This window comes from Leucopleurus acutus (assembly GCF_964270905.1).
Source record: "Leucopleurus acutus genome assembly, chromosome: 19".
Classification (NCBI taxonomy): domain Eukaryota; kingdom Metazoa; phylum Chordata; class Mammalia; order Artiodactyla; family Delphinidae; genus Leucopleurus; species Leucopleurus acutus.
Window position 1 is genome coordinate 16,543,836 of NC_139161.1, and position 21,985 is coordinate 16,565,820.

The 21,985-nt window shown below is 37.3% G+C and overlaps 1 protein-coding gene across 2 annotated transcripts in view; it reads left to right on the forward strand.

Moving 5' to 3' along the window:
• The window catches only part of NSF (N-ethylmaleimide sensitive factor, vesicle fusing ATPase), a gene marked incomplete at its 5' end in the record, with an annotated part of 155,985 nt that overhangs the window by 37,587 nt on the left and 96,413 nt on the right, over positions 1-21,985 (forward strand). For both annotated transcript variants that reach the window (XM_082861331.1, XM_082861332.1), the window contains 4 exons: positions 6,309-6,475; positions 9,221-9,328; positions 9,801-9,876; positions 12,533-12,688. In XM_082861331.1, coding sequence (XP_082717457.1) covers positions 6,309-6,475; positions 9,221-9,328; positions 9,801-9,876; positions 12,533-12,688 — 507 coding nt within the window. The remainder of the gene's footprint in view (positions 1-6,308; positions 6,476-9,220; positions 9,329-9,800; positions 9,877-12,532; positions 12,689-21,985) is intronic.

A 21,985-nucleotide genomic window follows, 5' to 3' on the forward strand; every position in this document is an offset into this window, starting at 1 on the left:
GATTTGATTTTATTGTGATAGCACCCCTCCTACCGTCTCATTGTGAGTTCTTCTTTGTCTTTGCATGTGGGGTATCTATTTTGGTGAGTTCCACTGTCTTCCTGTCAATGATTTTTCAGCAGTTAGTTGTGATTCTGGTGTTCTCGGAAGAGGGAGTGAGAGCATGTTCTTCTACTCCGCCATCTTGAACCAACCTCTTTGCTATTTTTTAAAATTTATTTTGGTATTTAGGAATGTTTACATTTTTGTTTTAGTGATTACATCTGCACTTATACCTCTCGTAGTGCCCTTAGTACTTCCTCTTTTTTTCCTTACTTAACGTTTTCATAAAACTGTCCTGTCCGTTCTAAATGATATCCTTTGACTCTCATCTATTACCTATACAACAGTTAACTGTAATATTCTGCCTTCCCCTTTCTCCTCCCATTTTGTTAATTGTTTTCTTTTTTTTCAAGTTTTAAGTCTTCTCTTTTTTTTTCTACTGGAAGAAGCAAATTTTTTAAAATTGAAATATAATCGACATATGTCACCTTACATATTACAGCTTTTTTTTCTTGTGTTGAGAACTTGTAAGATCTACTCTTTTAGCAACATTCAAATATGCAGTACAGTATCACTAATTATAGCGACCATGCTAGTTGATTTCTGTCTATAAGAGCATGGTATTTTCATGCTATTCTTCCACGTACGACCCCACACTTGTTTTAGCCTTAACTCTGCAATTAAGTCTCTTAAATGATCATGATCAGTCCTTTTGCCAGTTTCTACTTAGTTGGATAAATTGAGTAGATCCCTCCAGGAAGTATATATGTGTACAGTGTTTGCTAAGTTCTTGAATATTCAAACTAATTTTTTTATACCTTTGATATCTTAAGGACAGCTTGGCTGGATATAAAATTCTTGGCTTGTTTTCTTCCCTTGAATTTCTTGAAAATAGTGCATCGCATTGCTTTGCTTTGTATGAAACTCTTGAGAAGGCTGATGCCAGTCTAAATTTCTTATCTTTATAAGGAATTTGATTTTTCTGCCTGGGAACACTGAGGGTTTTTCTGTCTTTAAATTCTAATATCCTTAATTAGGATATTTCTTGGAATTGGTCATTTAGGATCAACAACCCAGGTATACAATGCTTTGTTTCAATATGTAAATTTAAGTTTTCTCTCTTTCCAGAGAATTTTCTTAGATTATGGTTTTAAGTATTAGTTCTGGCCCAGTTGTTTTGATTTTCTTCTCAGGAGCTCCAATTATAAATGTATTTTAGGCCTTATCAGCCTGTCTTCCATTTCAACTACTTTCTCTCTGTTCTTTGCAAATTCTTTCTTTGCCTTGTTTTTACTACCTTGGTTATTTTCCTGTCTTTATTCACTGCCTCTTATTAAATATTAATTTGAATCTGTTCTCCCGTGGGCACTTTGTAATTTATTATTCACTTCTGAGTAGTTTGTCTTTTTCCTCAATTTCTTTCCTGTGTTTGATAAGCTGTCATTGCATTTCTTTTATTTGTCTATTTCTGGTCTTAGTTTTTAATCTTCTGATTTTAGGTGTTTTGTTATATGTCTGAATACTTATTTGAGGATACTTAATTTAGTTTAAAATGTTACATACATTTTCTATTTCATAGTTGATCTTTTTAGGGAAGATGCTTCATGAGCTGAAATGCTACAATATTTTGTTATTATATTTTCTTTACAGTAACTTTGTGGAGTTATTTTTTTCTGTTTCACATGATTTGTAGACAAAATTACTAGTGCAAGAGCATTCTTTTCTGTTAGTGCAGAGAAGTGCAGTTTCTTTAATAAGGAATAATGGTGAGGTGGAGGGGGAGGTAGAGAGGTTGGTTGGCATAGCTTATTTCTCTTTGGTTTCTGCATGATCCTTAATTTTCCTCTCTTACTGCCTTCTTCCCTTCATTGCCACATCTCAAAGGACACCATCCCTTCTCTATTTATCTGATTCTTTCCAGTGGTTCTTTGATGCTGCCACTTCCAGTGCTACTTACTTTCAGGTCCTTTCCCTGTACCTGGAGTCGTGGACTACCAAGTCCCAAACCTGTGTGTAGTGTTTTGGCTTTTGGTGTTGGACTTTCTCTTTCGAGGGGTGATTTTGTCTATATTTTCTCTAGGTAGTGCTCTCCCTTCTCCTTTATTTCCTCAATGGGAGCTCTGTCTAATTTTGTTACATATTTCTCTACTTTCAAGTAATTTGAGTTTCATGGTATTCTCTGTCTCCAAGTAATGCTGAAGGTATGGACGTATGTAGCATTATTTGTTCACCTTTTTGTTTCCACGGGGTTTTAGGAAGATGTGTGGGAATGTTCAGATTCACATTCAGATCCTCTAGATCCAATGCTTTTGAAGATATTCAAAGATATATTAACTTTAAACTGGTTGAAAGAAAACAAATACTGAAAGCAGTTGCTTGGAACACATTACGAGGTTTGTCTGTAGTCGAGATGCCTGAGAAGAGAAGTTGGTAAAGTGGAAGGAGAGAATATCTTGTTCCTCATTTAGGAACATGGCAACTTATACTTTTTTTTTTTCTGAGTTAGAGGGAACTTAAATATTGGGAATATTTTATTTGGCCTTTTCTTTGCGGAAGTAGGATGAGAGAGAAAATTTTTTGACTTGGGGTGAAAATAAAGGAAATTAGATATAGGTAGCTGGTAGTTGCATAATTAGTGCTTTCTAAACTTACCTCAGAGAAACACCTAGGGAGTTTGTTTTTTAAAAAAGAAAAAGATTCCCAGGCCCCTCCCTTGGGAAGTCTGATTCATGAATCTGTGGGGTTTTTTTTTGCGGTACGCGGGCCTCTCACTGTTGTGGCCTCTCCCGTTGCGGAGCACAGGCTTTGGATGCGCAGGCTCAGCGGCCATGGCTCACGGGCCCAGCCGCTCCGCGGCATGTGGGATCTTGCTGGACCGGGGCACGAACCCGCGTCCCCTGCATCGGCGGGCGGACTCTCAACCACTGCGCCACCAGGGAAGCCCCATGAATCTGTGTTTTTAACAATCACCCTTAAGTAGCTCTTATCAGCCACACTTTTGGAAACACTGACATAAGTAATTCCCTTAACTATCACTGCCTCACCTGAAGCATAGTGTGAAGCTGAGACAGTGGAGAAGTTTGGCGCCAAAGGGAAGTAGGTCAGTTCCTGAAGCCAGGGTTCCCTATTTGTGGACAGTGGCAGAAATAAAAATGAACACTTGTTAAATCTAATGAGAAAATGGGTGTGTAAGTAGCTTAGGTTTCTAATTTCCTTAAACTTTTCTAAATATAGGGTGGAGTGTGCGTAAATTTAACTTTTAATGCAGATAAATTCTGTTGTGAAGAAGTGAAAATTCAAGATGAAATGAGAAATGTGTTTTGTGGCCTGAATTGTGTTTAAAGCATTCTCCTGCTACCAGAAATGCTTATCTTGATTGTAAAGTCAGTTATTTGAAAGGCAACTCAAACAGACCTAATGGGCAAAATTATAAAACTAGGTGTTCAGGTGGGACTAAGGTGGAGTAAGCATGAGGCAAGGAAGGATTTGGGGCCCTGAGTGATGTCATGATGTAGCATAAAGATAGAAAGCTGGTTCAGTGTAAGTAGAGATGTAGGCAAAGAAAGGGTAGGAAGTTTGGTATGAAGGGGAGTGCTAATTCAAAGATTCTGAACAGGAGTTCTGTCTGCAAGGAGACATTTTTTTTAGTCAAGTCAATGATTTTAGTCCTCAGACTAAATCTTCTTAGAAGAATCATTGTTTTCTTTCCATCTGGAAATGCCATATTTTAAGTACTGCAGACTGATGTTCAATTAGCACATGTTTTTTGCCCATTACGTGTCTTTGTAATGTCTGTTTATTCAAAGCATTGGCTATAATTCTTTTGTTTATAAAAATATTTTTTATTAGTCTGACATTAAAATGCTATTAATCATAAAATAAGAAAACATTCTCAACCTTCTGGCCCTTTGCTTCTGGTTGAAACCTGCAGGGCATCTGTCCCTTTGGGGCTGATGATGGTGCTGGCCATGGTGCTGCCTATGAAACTGTCCATGGTACTGTTCTAGCATTTGAAATTATAACAGTTTGGTCTTTTCTGTTTAGGAACATTGACCTTAAATTAAAATGCATTTGAAAACTATAGTCAGTGATGATGATATTTTAATACACTTATTCAAAGTTCTTGATATAAGGATGATGTACACATGTATATATACACGTGTATAAATGCATATATGTATATATATGCATACATATATATGCATTATGACATTATGGAATTGTTTTGGAGTCTTTAATGCACAAAATGGTATTATATTGTGCACATCTTTCTGAAGTGTACTTTTTTCACTCAATATTATGTTTTAATGGACCATCTGTGTTTATTAAATATACATCAAGTTTTAATTTTAATTGCTATACATTATTCCACATTATGAATATGCCACATTTTATTAATCATTTCCCTACTGATCAGCATTTTTTACGTGTTTGACTATTAGAAATAATGCTGCAGTGAACCTCCCTATAAATCTCTCTTTTTTTTTTTTTTTTTTGCGGTACGCGGGCCTCTCACTGTTGTGGCCTCTCCCGTTGCGGAGCACAGGCTCCGGACGCGCAGGCTCAGCGGCCATGGCTCATAGGCCCAGCCGCTCCGCGGCATGTGGGATCCTCCTGGACCGGGGCACGAACCCATGTCCCCTGCATTGGCAGGCGGACTCTTAACCACTGCGCCACCAGGGAAGCCCTATAAATCTCTTTTTAGACAAATGTTCAAGAGTCTTTCTGGGATAGACACCCAGAAATGGAATTGCTGAATCAACTTATTCCTTTTCACATTATTTCATCCCATAAATATCTTCATTATTTGGGAAATAACTAAGCTCTCTTGCTTATGAAAGGTACTCAGAATGTAACCTGTACTTTCTAGGAAATGTTAAAGAACAAAACACCCAGAAGTGGAGGTCAGAGAGTATTCTGAAACTTTCAGCTGAGATTTGAACTTATTCTTCAATCTTCGGTGAATTTCCCAACCCTCACCCTGGCTTTCTTTGTTATTTTGCTTTTGAAATGTTTATCTTTAAAATATGTGTGTCTCCTTTATTATGGCAAACCAAAATATAAAAATATGATTACTCAAGCAATTTCATTCAGAGGGTTTACAGAAAATCCTTTTACATTCTTCAAGTGGCTAGACTGTAAGAGATAAGTTTAGAACAGAAATTGAGTATGAAAGGACCATAAAGATTTATCTAGGCAGTCTTATTTTACCGACAAATCAAGGCACAGAAGAGTCTTCTAGTTACTAACAGACTCTGTTGAAGCACACAGACTCCAAAGTCCCTTTGTCTTGCCTCCTTTGTTATTAGCATGGAGACGATAGGTATTTTGCTGCTGTTGTTTCATTTAAACAGTTCATGAATATATTAAGCATCCTACAGGCACTGTTGGGTGCTGTTAATACAAAGAAGAGCTAAAAACCTGGCCTTTGTCCTGTTATACATGTAGAACTTACTGTAGTTCCCTGCATATCATAGGTGCTCAGTAAATATTTCTGTAGTATTAAAAAAAGAAATGTTACACTCTGTTGCTCTGGAGGAAATCCCTCTAGTAAACATTTTTTTTTTCTCAAGGTTTTTGTGTGTGTGTGTCCTACATTCTAATTTGTTAGGGCAAAAGAGCTCACACACCTCTCACCTTAGCTCTTCTTGTGTCAAACAAAAATCTTGTTTGGAGGGCTTCCCTGGTGGCGCAGTGGTTGAGGGTCCGCCTGACGATGCAGGGGGCGCGGGTTCGTGCCCCGGTCCGGGAGGATCCCACATGCCGCGGAGCGGCTGGGCCCGTGAGCCATGGCCGCTGAGCCTGAGCGTCCGGAGCCTGTGCTCCGCGATGGGAGAGGCCACAACGGTGAGAGGCCCGTGTACTGAAAAAAAAAAAAAAAAAAAAAATCTTGTTTGGAAACAGTATGTTATGCCAACTCCACTGGGACTTCCCACTGTCATTTTGTCCTTTGTTTAATGAGAAGGAGGAAGATGCAGAGGCTGTGTAGGGAGGGCTGTGATTTCCCTAGAAGAGTCAGGTGAGGGGTAGAAGTATAGGACAGTGCTGTTCAGTATGTTCTAATTAAGTCAGAGGGAAGAACATCTCTAGTGGTTATTCTTACTTTAAAAAAATCTGTGCTTATGTGTCTCTCCAGTGAAGGCCATGTAAAATCCCCTTTTGGTCAAGTTCTGTTATAATTCATTTATATGAAACTTTTAGTTACTTGAAGCACAGCAAGTATTTGGTGTCTCTGTGATTTAAAAAATGCTTCTTTTTTTCTCTAGTGTTCTTATATACATTTGACAAAGCCAAACAATGTATTGGCACAATGACCATCGAAATTGATTTCCTGCAGAAAAAAAGTATCGACTCTAACCCTTATGATACTGACAAGATGGCCGCAGAATTTATTCAGCAGTTCAACAACCAGGCATTCTCAGTGGGACAACAGGTAGTTTTCAGTTTTCTTTCATTTCTAGAAATTCTAATCTCTGCAGTTGTGGAAAATTAATTCTGTTTTTTAAAAACTGAGAGGAGCTTTGCATGTGAACAGCTATATCTAAGATGAATGATAAAAAGTGAGGGAAATATGTTTGCTGAACCTCTAGCAGTCTGTTCAGAAAAATTCTAAAGTAGCTTTTAGGTTACAGTGTCATATATAATTACAGCAGCTTTTCCTTCTGTAAATTTGGAAATACTATAGACATACATGTCTCAAATTTCTTCTTATTGTGGGACATTTGTCTCTGGATGTCTTTCTCTTTTACTGATATATTTCTGTAGAAAAGTAATTCTTAACTTTTTTGGTTATGAACTTCTTTGAGAATCTTAAGAAAATTGTGTGTGTGTGTATGTATATGTGTATATATATATATATATATACTTAGTTTTTTTCATGGAGCTTTTGAAACCCAGATTTTCTTTTCTTGAAAATGATATTTACATTGCTCCCTTTTTTTGGACTTCAGTTAATATCATATTGTTTAACCTCCTAGGAAGAAATTCTGTTCTTTTAAAATTTTAGTTAAAAAATGTATGAGTTCATAAATTGCTCTTTGTACACATAAATAATCATTGCTCTTTTGACCTCACCATTACATTTGTCTCGTTTTCTATGACTTTTCTTAATCATTCCTAATTCCTTCCTCCTCCCATAGCTCAGTAGCAGCTGTTCTCAAACTGTGGTCCAGAGACCTGTGGGGGTCCCTGAGGCCCTTTCAAGGGGTTTGCGAAGTCAAAACTATTTTCATAATAATATCAAGACATTATGTGCCCTTTTCCTCTTATTCTCTCACAAGTCTACAGTGGAGTGTTGTAGACTGTGTGATGGGTATAGCATAGCACACTGACCGCTGAAGCAGACATGAGTGTCCATCAGTCTTCCATTAAGCAAGAAATTAAAGAGATTCGCGAAAATGTCACAGTGCCACTCTTCCCATTTATATTTTTTATTTTGGAAAATGGAGGGATTTTTTTTAACAAATTAAAAATATGTTATTAACACATAATGTACTTAATTGTTTTTTGAAAAATAAGTTTCTTGTTCTAATTTCTAATACAGTGACTATCAAGAGATATAATCCATATAAACAAAATTTTGGGGGTCCTCAAAAATGTTTAGGCTTATATATAAAAGGATCCTGAGACCAAAAAGTTTGAGAATCCCAGCTTATAGAATTCTGATCTGTAACGAGTTATGTAGACTGTCTCTGCGTCTCTCACGTGGGAAGGTCTGTAAGATGGGGAATGAGAGAAGTGGTAGAAGGAAAGACCTGTGGGAGTGAATGGAGTGTCATTAGCTGGAGAAATGAGACTCTAATGATTTGAGAGTACATACATACATACACCATACATCATAATATCAAACTTTTACAAGTGTAAACTCAATTACTGGTAGACAGGAAAAGGATGTAGAGCATTTATTATTGTTTTTAAAAGTACTAGAATTGGAATGAATCTCAGAGGTTATCTTGTCTAACCTCATTTTGCAAATGAGGAATTTTATTTAGGTCCAGCGAAGGTCCATGACCTTCTCAGCCAGGGTTGTAGCTGAGACAAGAACCTATTCATCAGTTGATCAATTAATTAATTAAATGCTTATTGAACACCCAGTATGTGTTCAATACATACTATTTTAGTATCCCGGTGGATCTGCAGTGAACAAAATAAACAGAATTCCTACCCTCATAGAGCTTACTTTCTAGTTGGGAAAGACAGAAAATAAGAAATGCCACGTACTGTTTAGTACTTTGATGTCAGTAAAATGGGATGATGCACTGGAGAGCCACTGGGCTGCTACTTTGGATTAGATGGATTGAGGAGGCTCCCCAGGATGGCAGAGATTAGCTGATAATTTGTTGACTTACCCGTCCATTGTTTTGGGGGCTTTTCCGTAGTCCTTCTGGATTCCTACACTTTCTGACTGATAGTTGTGCTCAAATTGCCTGACTAAACTTCATTGTTTTTACCTTCTCCTTTAGCTTTTGTATTTTAATAGAAAATGCTTTGGTATTTGTAATAATTTAAAACCCAGTAACATGCAGATGTCTATAAACCCATGAAACAAAATCCTCCATAATACAGAGAAGAAGTAAACATCTTACTTCAAATCATTTTTCTTAGTATTTATTCTCATTCGTAGTAATTAGTAGTGGCAGGATTGTCAGTCAGCTTTGTTTATTATATTTTTGTTATATGCTGGTACCTAGAAGAGGGCCTAGCTTGTAGAAGGTACTCAATAAATATTTGGTGAATGAATGACCATTCAGAAGCTGTCTCTGCACTCGAATGGCAGGCACTTTGTATTGGTTGTAGAAAAGCATTATTTTAGAGTCACACACCCAGGCTTACATCCTGGCACTGTCGTTTACTGTGACTCTAGGTCCCATTGTTTAGCCCCTCTCTGGATCTCAGCTTCCTTCCTAGTAAAACTGAGGAATACTTTCTGTTTGCAAGAGACTTTGTGAGTATTAGTTACACAACCTCCTGTAATGTTTGTTTGGCACACAGCAGATACTCAATAAATGTTAGTTGGTTATGGTAACGAGTGGTTACCTCTCATTGGTTATGTGGGTAGTTTGCTCGTGGTGATATACAAGAGAAAGCTGCTTGCCTGCATTTGGAAAACATTGATGATGATGTGGGAATCAAGCCATTGAATCATGAAGTGATTTTTCTCCCCTTCTTTTCTACATAGCTTGTGTTTAGCTTCAATGAAAAGCTTTTTGGCTTACTGGTAAAAGACATTGAAGCCATGGATCCTAGCATCCTGAAGGGAGAGCCTGCGACAGGTAAAAGACAAAAGGTATGTTTTATTTTTAATAATCTTTATGATGTGCATTATGCAAGTTAATATAATTTTCCTAGCCATTCTCTCCCTCAGTGATTTCTTTTATATCATGCGCTCTTTCTTTTAAGATAGTAGGGGAAAAAATTGCTTTTCTAGCCAGCATATTTATTAAAATATAGTGTAAAATATACTTATTTGCAGATCTAATAGTAATTTGAAATTTGTATATATACTTGTAATTCTGGTTGAATGCAAGTGATATTTATTGTAAATAAATAATGAGACAGGTGTTATCAAAAATATATGTGTTGAAATAAAATAGGAATAATAGAAGGTAGTTATGACAGAAATAAATGTAACTTAGCTGATAGTTTGGAAGATTTACTTTGCTCAGAGAGACCTCATTTCCCCTTTGTTTTCTGCCTTGCTTTGAGAAGTCCAGAAGTCTGCTATTAGACTAACTACTAATTACTGTCTTTCTATACAGATTGAAGTAGGACTGGTTGTTGGAAACAGTCAAGTTGCATTTGAAAAAGCAGAAAATTCATCACTCAATCTTATTGGTAAGATTTACAGTTTTTAGAAGATTCTGAGTAAAGTGGGACTATCTCTGTTATAACAGTGACTCAACTACAGTGATTTTTAAGCAGGGAAGGAGAATAGGGACACCTCCCTTGAGAAGGCTTATCACAAAATCATGGAGTGTCATATCTGTCAAATGTGATGATGTAGAAAAGAATTTAAAACCTTCACTAGGTCAGTGTTGTCCAATAGAAATATAATGTGAGCCATGTATGTCATTTTTAATTTCCTAGTAACTACATTAAAAATAAGGGAAAAGATACAGATAAAATTAATTTTTAAACTTTTAATATTGAGGTAAGTTCAGGCTTACAGAGGTTCCATAAAAAATAGTTCAGAAAGTTCCTGTATACCCTTCACCAGCTTCCTCTGATGTTAGATCTTTTTATTTTATTTTATTTTATTTTATTTTGGCTGCATTGGGTCTTCGTTGCTGCGCGCAGGCTTTCTCTAGTTGCGGCGAGCGGGGGCTACTCTTCGTTGCAGTGAGCGGGCTTCTCATTGTGGTGGCTTCTCTCGTTGTGGAACGTGAGCTCTAGGCGGATGGGCTTCAGTAGTTGCAGCACGTGGGCTCAGTAGTTGTGGCTCACGGACTCTAGAGTGCAGGCTCAGTAGTTGTGGCACACAGGCTTAGTTGCTCTGGGGCATGTGGGATCTTCCCGGACCAGGGATCGAACCCGTGTCCCCTACATTGGCAGGCGGATTCTCAACCACTGTGCCACCAGGGAAGCCCCTGATGTTAGATCTTAAATAACCATAGTACAGCTACCAAAACTAAATTAACGTGGTTCCATTGCTACTAACTAAACTACAGACTTCATTTGGATTTCACCAGTTTTTTCATTATGTTCTTTTTCTGTTCCAGGATCTAACTCGGGATTCCACATTGCGTTTAGTGGGTTAGTTTCCATAGTCTTCTCCAGTCTCTGACAGTTCCTCAGTCTTTCATTGTCTTTCACGACCTTGAGAGCTGGTCACTTATTTTGTAGGATGTCCCTCAGCTGGTTGTGTGTTAAATGTAGTACTAGCATCACATCCATTACTGATTGAGTTAAATGATGAATGTACAGGTAAAGAGCATCTTTCCAACAGATTCATAATTCAGTCCTACTCTTGTACGTTAGCCCTACTTTTATTATATTAAAATAATGGAGATGTCTAAAAATAGTAACTCACCAGAATAATGATGCTGTTAATTATGTAGTAATTCTTATTTTTGGTTGACTTAACTATGTTATGTCTAACCCAGTACAAGGTAGATGATTTTCAATGGTTGCACACCATTATATCCAAAGTCATTTAACTTCGAATATGTGGCCTTTCTCTTGATCCATAAATTATCATTCCTTCCTTACTGTTTTTTCTTAATTATAAAATAAAATATTTAGCTCATGAAATGTGGATACTCAAAAATAACACACTCTAAAAGTTTTAAAGTTGATTATATTTTCATACTGTTTTATAATTTGTTCTTTTTTGCTTAACATATTTCAAGCATCTTAATAAATACACTTCTACAATATAATTTTTAACGACTATACATATTGTTTCATGGATGTAGGATATATCATAATCTCCTATTATTGATCCAATACATTTCTGGAGTGATTTCTTTGTATATCATATTCTGTACTCATTTCGTTAAGGTATATTATCCCAAGAGAGTCGCATGACTTTCGTACAATGTGGATATTTCTAAGTAATTCATGCAAAGGTGTAATTGATAATTTTTTTTCCATTGGAAAGTAAAATTGTGTAGTGATTTAACATGCAGTAAATTTGACCACAAGAGGGCAGTAGAGTGTAAGAAAAATATTTTTGATAGCTTCATAAAGGAAATGTTTAAGTCCACAAAACTAACCATACAAATAGCATCTAGGGTAAACTTTTTCTAATGTGACCTTTTATCCCCTAATTTAAAAAAAACTATAATATTTCTTTTTTTTGTTTATAGTGGAATGTACTAAGGCACTTTTATTCTTTGTGTTTGAGATAGTTAATGTGGTTCTCTTGAGTTACTTTAGGGGGCACTATGACATTTAAGTTAGATAATTTTCATTTGCGAAAGAATTTGAAAACATGAATTTTGAAATCATGAAAGACTTTAGGATGATTTTAGACTTTTGTGTACAAATGAAGAAAAAGCAAAAATAAGGCATCAAACTTAGTGCATCTTTTCAGACTGAGGGGTTATATTCCCAATTATATACTTAGTCTAGATAAATATATGTATCTTAAAATCTTGCTCTAGGAGCCTTGAGGGACTGCTAGATTTCATTTGCATTTCTGGCAACTAGTGTTTTCTTCATCAGACATGCACATGGTTGATTTCTTCTAATCAACCAAGTTAGTTAACTTGGTTAGGATTAGAGGTTAATAAGACCAGACTCCACGGATTGACTACAGCATGAGTTTAGCTAGTCATTTTGAAAGTGTTTTACTGACCCTAAATGGGGACCAGACAAAGTAGTGAATATAGCAAAACTCATCCTTCTTAGAAATCAGCTAAGAGCATGTTGTTCATCTTTGTATAAGGGTAGCTTTTCTTTATTCACTGAGGATACCCAGGGAGTTCTATCTTTTTACATTTAGTGATGAAGTTCTTGTCTCACATTTGATTATCTTTGTTTGACATAGGCAAAGCTAAAACCAAGGAAAATCGCCAGTCTATTATCAATCCTGACTGGAACTTTGAAAAAATGGGAATAGGAGGTCTGGACAAGGAATTCTCAGATATTTTTCGACGAGCGTTTGCTTCCCGGGTATTTCCTCCAGAGATTGTGGAGCAGATGGGTGAGTTTAAAAAGGAAATTTTGATAAAATCTTGTATTGTTTTTTTAAAAAATGGATGTGATAGTCTCCTTTCAGTAATGTTTTGAAATTATTTTTCAGACCCGACAAAGTATTTTTAACTTAAAAAAGTTAAAAAAAAAAAACTTTGAAGTATTAGGATTTTTTAAATTACATTTTAATTTTATGGGGAAATCATAGAAGTATTTGTGGTTGCTTGATTTTATGTATTCAAGTATGTTTTTCTATAGGACATATTTATACATTTCATTTTATTTATATATTTATGAATCTTTTAATAGGTCATATTTAGAGATTTCATCTGACTGTAAAGATTCACTAGAGGTCAGATTTACCCTGCTGAATAGTCATTACCGATTAGACTATGGGCATTGTTCTAATATTAGCTGTTGCTTCTTCTTATTGTACTGTTTTATTACCCAGTTGGTGCATCTTCCTACCTAGTAAATGGATACTTGACATGTTTTAAATTTGTGCAAAAGGACAGATGCAGGATAGACATTGGAATTTCCATGTTGCATACAAAGAAATGCACTAGTCATTTATCACTTTTTTCTTGAAGGTTTATTTAATTTATCTGTGTGTGTGAAATGGCTTTATTTGCCCTGGTGGAAATGCTGTCATGACTGTTTTCATATCCATATCATAGGTTGGATTGGAATGTGAGCAACAGAATATCTGAGAAAGGAATTTATAACATAACAGCTTCTGGAAGACTATTAGTATTAAAAACAGTATCCAGAAAAACTGAAGGAATACAAATGTATTACTCCCTTCACCTCCATCATTCTTTATCTTTAAATTGCTACTGGGAGACAAAAGTACATTCATCATGGTGGGGATAAGAACTGCTTTCCAGGCACTAAGTGCTTGGTTCTATCAACCTCCTATTGTTGGTAGCTTTTCTGCCTGGTTGCTCACTCTGATAAATTACAGGCACAGCACACACCTGTTCACTGGCTAAAGGTCGAGTTTGGATTTGGATTAAGAGAAAATGACAGAGACCCTCATCACCTGAGTTTTATACACCTTGAAATGGCAATAGCATACTTTTTTATCTGAAAGATACAAAGGCCAAGTCCATAAAAAACAGAATTTTAATTTGGAAAATAGTTAAAAGTATGGTAGTTCACTATCTTGGTAATGTGTATTTTGAGGCACAATAAATCCATAAAACTTTTAAATAAAGACATGGAAATATTGTTTAAGTATACTTGGGGTATAAGCAGAGATTAAAGGGTAATTCCAAATGTTCTAAGTTATTCTTGTGGAATATTTTTACTAGTTTTCAAGCCTGAGCCCCATATAGAAATAGTCTAATGATTGTTTCTTTGAGCACGTATACTCTTTAGCCAACAAGTAGAAAAATTACTGCCTCTATAAGTTATATCTTTTAATTATAGTATAAGTATTTTCTCACGGTTTAGAAACTTTTGAGGATTCAGTTATTCAGATACTAGTTTCCTGTTTGTGCATTATCCAAACCCTGCTCATTAGGGCCTCTGTCTGAGGTTGAGGAGATAACACGTAAAGGAGTAAACTCATTTCAGTCAATTTGTGACTCTGCCAGCTGTTGAAGAGTTTGAAATTAAATCAAAACAGGTTTGGGGGCTTCCCTGGTGGCGCATGGTTGAAAGTCCGCCTGCCGATGCAGGGGACACGGGTTCGTGCCCCGGTCTGGGAAGATCCCACATGCCGCGGAGTGGCCGGGCCCGTGAGCCATGGCCACTGAGCCTGTGCGTCCGGAGCCTGTGCTCCACGATGGGAGAGGCCACAACAGTGAGAGGCCCACGTACCGCAAAAAAAAAAAAAAAAACAGATTTGGGATTTCTGAGTGACTTTAATCTGTTTTTGCAATCCATATTGAAATTAGTTGAATTATATAGTATGCTTTTTGTTGTTGTTAATGTGCTTTTTGACCAAGGACCTTGAATTTCAGTTTTGTTGGTGAGTACTAATACCCAGAACCTTTTTTTTAAATAAATCTTTTATTTAATTGGAACATTAACCATTAACTTATTTTAGGCAAACAAAGAATTACTATATTTTATTTATTTATTTATTTATTTATAGCTGCATTGGGTCTTCGTTGCTGTGCTTGGGCTTTCTCTAGTTGCAGTGCGTGGGCTTCTTGTTGCATTGGCTTCTCTTATTGTGGAGCACAGGCTCCAGCTGCACGGGCTTCAGTAGTTGTGGCACGTGGGCTCCGTAGTTGTGGCTCACGGGCTCTAGAGCGCAGGCTCAGTAGTTGTGCCACATGGGCTCAGCTGCTCTGCGGCATGTGGGATCTTCCCAGGCCAGGGCTCGAACCCGTGTCCCCTGCACTGGCAGGCAGACTCCCAACCACTGCACCACCAGGGAAATCCCCAGAACCTTTTTTTATGGATTTACTTTTCTAATACTTTTATACTGACTTAGTTAGGCATAAATGAGTTCTTATTTTAATGTAGTAAATTTTTTTTGCTTTATGGCATTTTGCTATCCAGAAGCTTGTGTTATCAATTTGATTTAAAAGACATTAAGTCTAAAGGTACATTGGCTTTTGAGCTGAACTGAAAGACATTTTTTTCTTTATTCTGAATTAAGATTCTCAGTGTCCTTATGCTACTTTATTTTATGGTAAAATGGCTGAAAAATAATTCTCTTGCTGTGCATGTATCATTCCTTATTTTCCAATAGAATGTTCTTTTTTCGTTTGAATTTTGGGGGAATTACATAATAGAATATTTCATTGCCTTCTAAGTGCAGTGTGATTTTAAAGTTCTCATTGGGCTTTGATGAAGGTATATAAAAGAACAGATTGCTACATTTAATTTAAAATGACATTACAGGGACTTCCCTGGTGGCGCAGTGGTTAAGAATCCGCCTGCCAATGCAGGGGACACGGGTTCGATCCCTGGTCCGGGAAGATCCCACATGCCACGGAGCAACTAAGCCCGTGTGCCGCAACTACTGAATCCCGTACACCTAGAGCCCGTGCTCTGCAGCAAGAGAAGCCACCGCAGTGAGAAGCCCGTGCACCGCAACGAAGAGTAGCCCCCACTCGCTGCAAATAGAGAAAGCCTGCGCGCAGCAACGAAGACCCAACACAGCCAAAAATAAATTAATTAATTAAAAATAAATAAATAAATAAAATGACATTACATGTGTCCTTTTTTATATATATCCTGTATTCTTTTACCCTGGCGGGTGGAAACAAAATTGGCTAATTTTTTTCCTCATTCTCTCTGTTAACTAAATCGTCAACCTATATGGTTGTGAGATCTCACTGGACACTGGATATGATTGGTTAAATCAATTCAAATGGAAAAAAAATAGGGATTAGAAAAGAATAATTAACATAGGTTATGGGACTATTTTATTTTGTTTAAGCAGAGAACATTTTTACTTTTGGCTTGAGACCAAATCATTGTTTTTACCATGGAGTCTAGAGTTATGTCTACTTTGTAAACAGGAATCTTAACTAAATGAATCTTTTTGCCTATATATCAAAGTTTCAAGTTCACAAAGTGATAAATTTAGAATTATCTTCTGTCATTGTGTTTATGAGACTGAGAATTGTAAGTAATATAGTTCTTTCCTTTTGCTTGAAAAACTTCATGTTGCTTTTGAAAACTGCAAATATACCTTAGGTAATACAGAATGTTGCCAGTGAGATACAGAGAGACTAAAGGACTAACCAGAGGCACACATTTATGCAGAAAATATAGGGATCAGATGAGGTAATACCCATGAAATAAGTGTCCTAGAGTTTCCAAAATGTTAGTTTCTCTCTTGAAATGCATTCAAGTACTTCCTGTTTTTGTTGTAACATTTTTATAGAATTAAAGTCAAGGAAGGCCTTAAAAGGGAAAAGAAGAAGTCACATACAGCCAGCCCTATAGAGAATGGAAGAAAGGTCATATGCAGAAGTATGAAAAGGGATTACTTTGGGGGGATATCAGTTTAGACTTTTGTTGTTCTTGTTTTAATCAGTGTAAGTATTTAATCAGTGTAACTTTTTCTTTGTCTGGAGCAGTTGGACTCACCCAAACCCACATGGGGCAGCTCTTCCTTGAAAGCACATGAAAGCATTAGCAAGGAAAACTAGACCTAAACCTTGCACTTAGCAGATACCCTCAGCAATTTAGTTAGAATATCCTCTAATGCCTACAATGATAGCCGTTAAGTTAGGAAAGACCTTAAATCCTTTGTGGGATAATATAGAAGTACCTTTTGGGTCCCAGGATAGAAATGTGGGCATCAAAAACCAGCATCTGGAAGTATGGGTGAATAAACTCAGCAGTCCTGGGGTGCACCCAGGTGTCGATGGCATATGCATGTACTCCTCTTCAGACGTTGACCACGCTTATTCCCTTGTGTGCAGTTTTGTGCATAGTGCTCTGGATAAATAATTGATTACCTCAGTTCTCATTGTAGCTCTTTTGTTGGAAAAGATAGTTTCCACAGAGAAACTTCATTTTTTGGCATCCCTGGCAATTACCTCTAAACTATAAATGTCAGAGCAAAACAACAGTAACAATTTTTTTTCAAAGAACAGTGAAATAATTGTTAAAGAATTAAAGAATTGTAATATAATTTTAGGACTAGGTTCACATGTATCCAAGGAAAGGGGCTTTGGCAGAAGTTATCTGTATTAGAGCTGAAAGGAAAAGAGTGTAGAGACTTAAAGGCCTCAAGCCTTGTCCTGTCTTTGGGTGGACCTGTACCTTGTAGATATTGCAGGCTGCCCAGTGGGGAGGAAAGCCACTGGTTAGAGTTTTGTATGCCCTTTCTTTGAAACTGACACTGTTCTTTTTGGTCCCCCTTTTTGTGCCTCCCTCTCTAAGCCCATTTTCAATCTGTATTTTTAAGGTTTCTTTTGAAATTCTAGAGGAAAGCAACTCATTTCTGATATCACAAGTGAAACTGCAGTTACTCTGTGAGTAGAGCTGCGGAGAAGATAAGGAGCCTTTCAGTCACATGCAGACATCTTTCACATGCTAAGAACAGTGCAAATAAAATACAGTGGAAGAAAGGGCACTACGGTTTTGTACATGCCATATTTGGGAGAGAGGGAGTTCTTGCTAAGATTAACATAAACACTGACACTCTTAAAATGCATTTTCACACCCCCAACTCATGAGGAGAGATTGCAATTTACATGGTGGTTAAGACATCTTACCGAACTCCAGGGCTCTGTAAAAGGAACCCTAAGGCTAAAGAGCTTATCTGAAATTTGAAAAAAAAAAAAAAAAAAAAAATGAAGCTTCCTGACATTCATCTTTTTTCCTTGTATTAGTCATAACTTGCTTTTCAGCTATATTTTAGGTTTTGAATGCCAACCTGACATCTGTTCAAGTCTGCCTGTAATTTATTAAGAAAGGAAAAGAAAGCAATTGCTCACTAGTCAGAGATGCAAAACTTACCCTTTCTGCTTTTCCACAGAGTACTTATAGATGATACTTGAATATGAAGAATGTAATAATTTACTAATTCTAACTCAGGTTGGGGAATTTATCTTTTTTTTTTTTTTTTAATTAGAAGAAGAAAATGGCCTTATGATCATGTGATTTCCAGAATCTCTAGAGCAGGATATAGAAATAAAGCAGACAACCTAAAAATACTATGGGTGCCTTTTAATAAGCTGAAAAATTTAACCTTGAATTAATTTTTCCATTGGTTTTAATTTTTCAGGTTAAATTTACTTACATTTGAATAGAAATAATGTAGTTGTGCTTATATCTCAGAGTCAAATTATATGTAAATTCAGTTGGCATTTTTTATTTATAAACAGACTTTTAGAGTGATTTCTTTCTTTTGGGGAGGCAGAGCTCTCTGTAGAATCACCAATGGATTAGATTTGCTGGCAACTACAGTTGAGTTACTTATAAATCAATAATCGGGTCACTATGAAGTTGAAGTCTAAGTTTTTACCTAAATGTCCACCAGTAAGGAAATGATTAAATAAACTATGCGGCATCCTCCCATCCTCATTATGAAATAGAGGGAGGCGAATCTTAAAATGGTATAGCTCTAAATGTACAGATATGTTTTAGTAATTTAAAAAATCTGAAGCAAATGCATTACAGAAGTCCATATGGACTCACATTAAATTGAAAAAATTGTTTACTTCTGTGAAAGGGAATTTAGGATGGACATAGAGGGAGATTTTTGTTCTTTCACTCTGTGTACCCCTTCTCTGAATGTTTAACTGGGATATTATATTTCTACTTGTGTAATTAAAAAACAAACAAAAAGGTACTATCACAGGCTGTTTCTGTCTTGTGGCGGCTCCCCTGACAGCACAGCAAAGGAGCAGGGGGACGGATATGACCCACTCCTTTTATGAGGTTTCAGTGGAGAAGAGGGTGAGGCCTGGATCCCGAGCGCTTTAATTGCAGCTCCTTACAGAGCATAGGCAGACGTGCCTGTCCTTTTCTACTAAAAGATAAAAACAATTTCTTGGTGTGTAACAAACTACCTCCTCCAATTACTTTTTGCATTATAGAATGGGTACAAGTAGTTTGTATTGCCTCCAAACCGTGAGAACATTTGCATCTGAGTGCTTAAGCAGCCGCGAAAGCATTAGAGAGGAAAGAGTGGGAGATGGGAAGGAGGGAGAGCAGAGTTTCTGACAGTGTGAGGAACTGTGCTTGAATTTGTTCAGCCTTCAAAACCTTTCCACTGAGGAACCTAACTCATGTGACTCCTAAAGTGAAATGGTTGGTGTTTTTTTCCATTTTATCCCCATATTTAGGTGGTGATGATGATGTTAGCTAATACCTATATAGGGCCAGCACCCTTCTAAATGCTTTACATATATTAACTTACTTAATCCTCACAACAACCTTATGAGGTAGATACTATATTGTCCCCATTTTATGGAGAAGGAAACTGAGTGTCAGAAAGGTTGAGTAATTGGTCCAAGACATATAGCTAGTAAGTGGTGGAGTCACATTTGAACTCAGGCAGTCTGGCCTCAGAGTCCATGCCGTTAACTCTTTTTTTTTTTTCTATTTATTTATTTGGCTGTGCCGGGTCTTAGTTGCGGCATGTGGGATCTGCATTTCGGCATGAGGGATCTTTAGGTGCGGCATGTGGGATCTAGTTCCCTGACCAGGGGTCAAACCTGGGCCCCCTACGTTGGGAGCCCAGAGTCTTAGCCACTGGACCACCAGGAAAGTCCCATGCTGTTAACTCTTACATTGTTCTTTTCTCAGGAAAGCCCATAACATAAAACCGTTAAAATGGGCTTTCTCAGCCCCACTTATTGGGGACCTCTGAGGTGGTCTTTGAGGGAGCTGGAGCCAAGGGTTTTGCAACTGTGACACCACTGACATTTTGAGCCGGATAATTGTCATGGGGTGCTGGCTGTCCTTTGCACTGTAGGATGTTTAGCAGCATCACTGGCCTCTACCCACTATATGCCAAGTAACACTCCCCATCTCACCCCTAGTGGTGACAACCAGAAGTATCTCCAGACATTGTCAAACATCCCCTGGGGGCAAAATCACCCTTGGTTGAGAACTGATCTACTACAGTCCCCTGACTCCTTCTCTGTACAGATGCAGAAACTGTGCCCCAAGGTCACTAAGCAAGTCACAGGCAGAACTAGGACTAGAACTTGGTTCTCCTGGTCCAGGAACCAGGAGAAAAAGAGGAAAAGGAAATGACTTACTAAGTTTGTACAACTAGTGATTGGCAGAACTGGGTTTGGAAATCAGGATGTCTGGTTCCAGGGTCTATATTCTGAACTGCCTCTCCAGATATTGAAGAGATCTAAGAATCAAGTAGTCAATAAAGCCTTGAATTTTATGTCAGAGAATATCCTATGATGAGTACATATGTTCCATGTTTGCCTTTCTCCCTGAATTAATTCTCAAGGAAATTTACAAAGCTTTCCATGTATGTAAAGGTTGTGAGAACTTAGACAAAATAGGTTTGGGGGTGAAAAGGAAGGGAGGAATTATTAAAACACTGAAGCTCTATAGGTCTGGCCTCACCCCCTACCATTTCCTATATGCACTTATAAATGACAGCCTTCGAACTCAGAAATTATCCAGTACTTTAGTGATCTGGTAGAATTCTACATATTAAGTATATAGAGATAATTAATATATAGAGATAGTTAATAACTACAGAAATCTGACCTTTGCATTTAGATATCAGACAACTGTTTAAACTTCTCTGGCCTCTCTTCCTCTGCTAAAGAGTTAAACTACCTCCTCCTCCTTCCTCTTTGTCCTCCTCCTTTTCATCTCCTTCTCCTCCTCTTCTTTTTCCCCCTCCTGCTTCTCCCCCTTCCCCCCAACCCCTCCTTCTTCCCTTTTTTCTTTTTAAGAGTAGAGGTATTTTATAAAATCTCAGATTTCTCTCAAGGCAGTGAGGGTATTGACTGAAAGCATAAAGATCTCTTTATCTGTTTGGGTTTTAAAATTTGAGTGGACAAACTGTCTCAATTAGGATTCCTTTTTTTAAAAAAAATTTATTTATTTTTTATACAGCAGGTTCTTATTAGTTGTCTATTTTATACACATCACTGTATACATGTCAATCCCAATCTCCCAATTCATCCCACCACCACCACCCCAGCCCCCGCTTTCCCCCTTGGTGTCCATATGTTTCTTCTCAACATCTGTGTCTCTATTTCTGCCCTGCAAACCAGTTCACCTGGACCATTTTTCTAGGTTACAGATATACACGTTAATATACAATATGTGTTTTTCTCTTTCTGACTTACTTTACTCTGTATGACAGTCTCTAGATCCATCCACGTCTCTACACATGACCCAATTTCGTTCCTTTTTATGGCTGAGTAATAGTCCATTGTATATATGTACCACATCTTCTTTATCCATTCGTCTGTCAGTGGGCATTTAGACCTGGCTATTGTAAATAGTGCTGTAAGGAAAATTGGGGTGCATGTGTCTTTTTGAATTATGGTTTTCTCTGGGTATATGCCCAGTAGTGGGATTGCTAGGTCATATGGTAATTCTATTTTTCGTTTTTTAAGGAACCTCCATACTACTCTCCACAGTGGCTGTATCAATTTACATTCCCACCAGCAGTGCAAGAGGGTTCCCTTTTCTCCACACCCTCTCCAGCATTTGTTTGTAGATTTTCTGATGATGCCCATTCTAACTGGTGTGAGGTGATACCTCATTGTAGTTTTGATTTGAATTTCTCTAATATTTAGTGACGTTGAGCAGCTTTTCATGTGCTTCTAGGCCATCTGTATTTTTTCTTTGGAGAAATGTCTATTTAGGTCTTCTGCCCATTTTTGGATTGGGTTGTTTG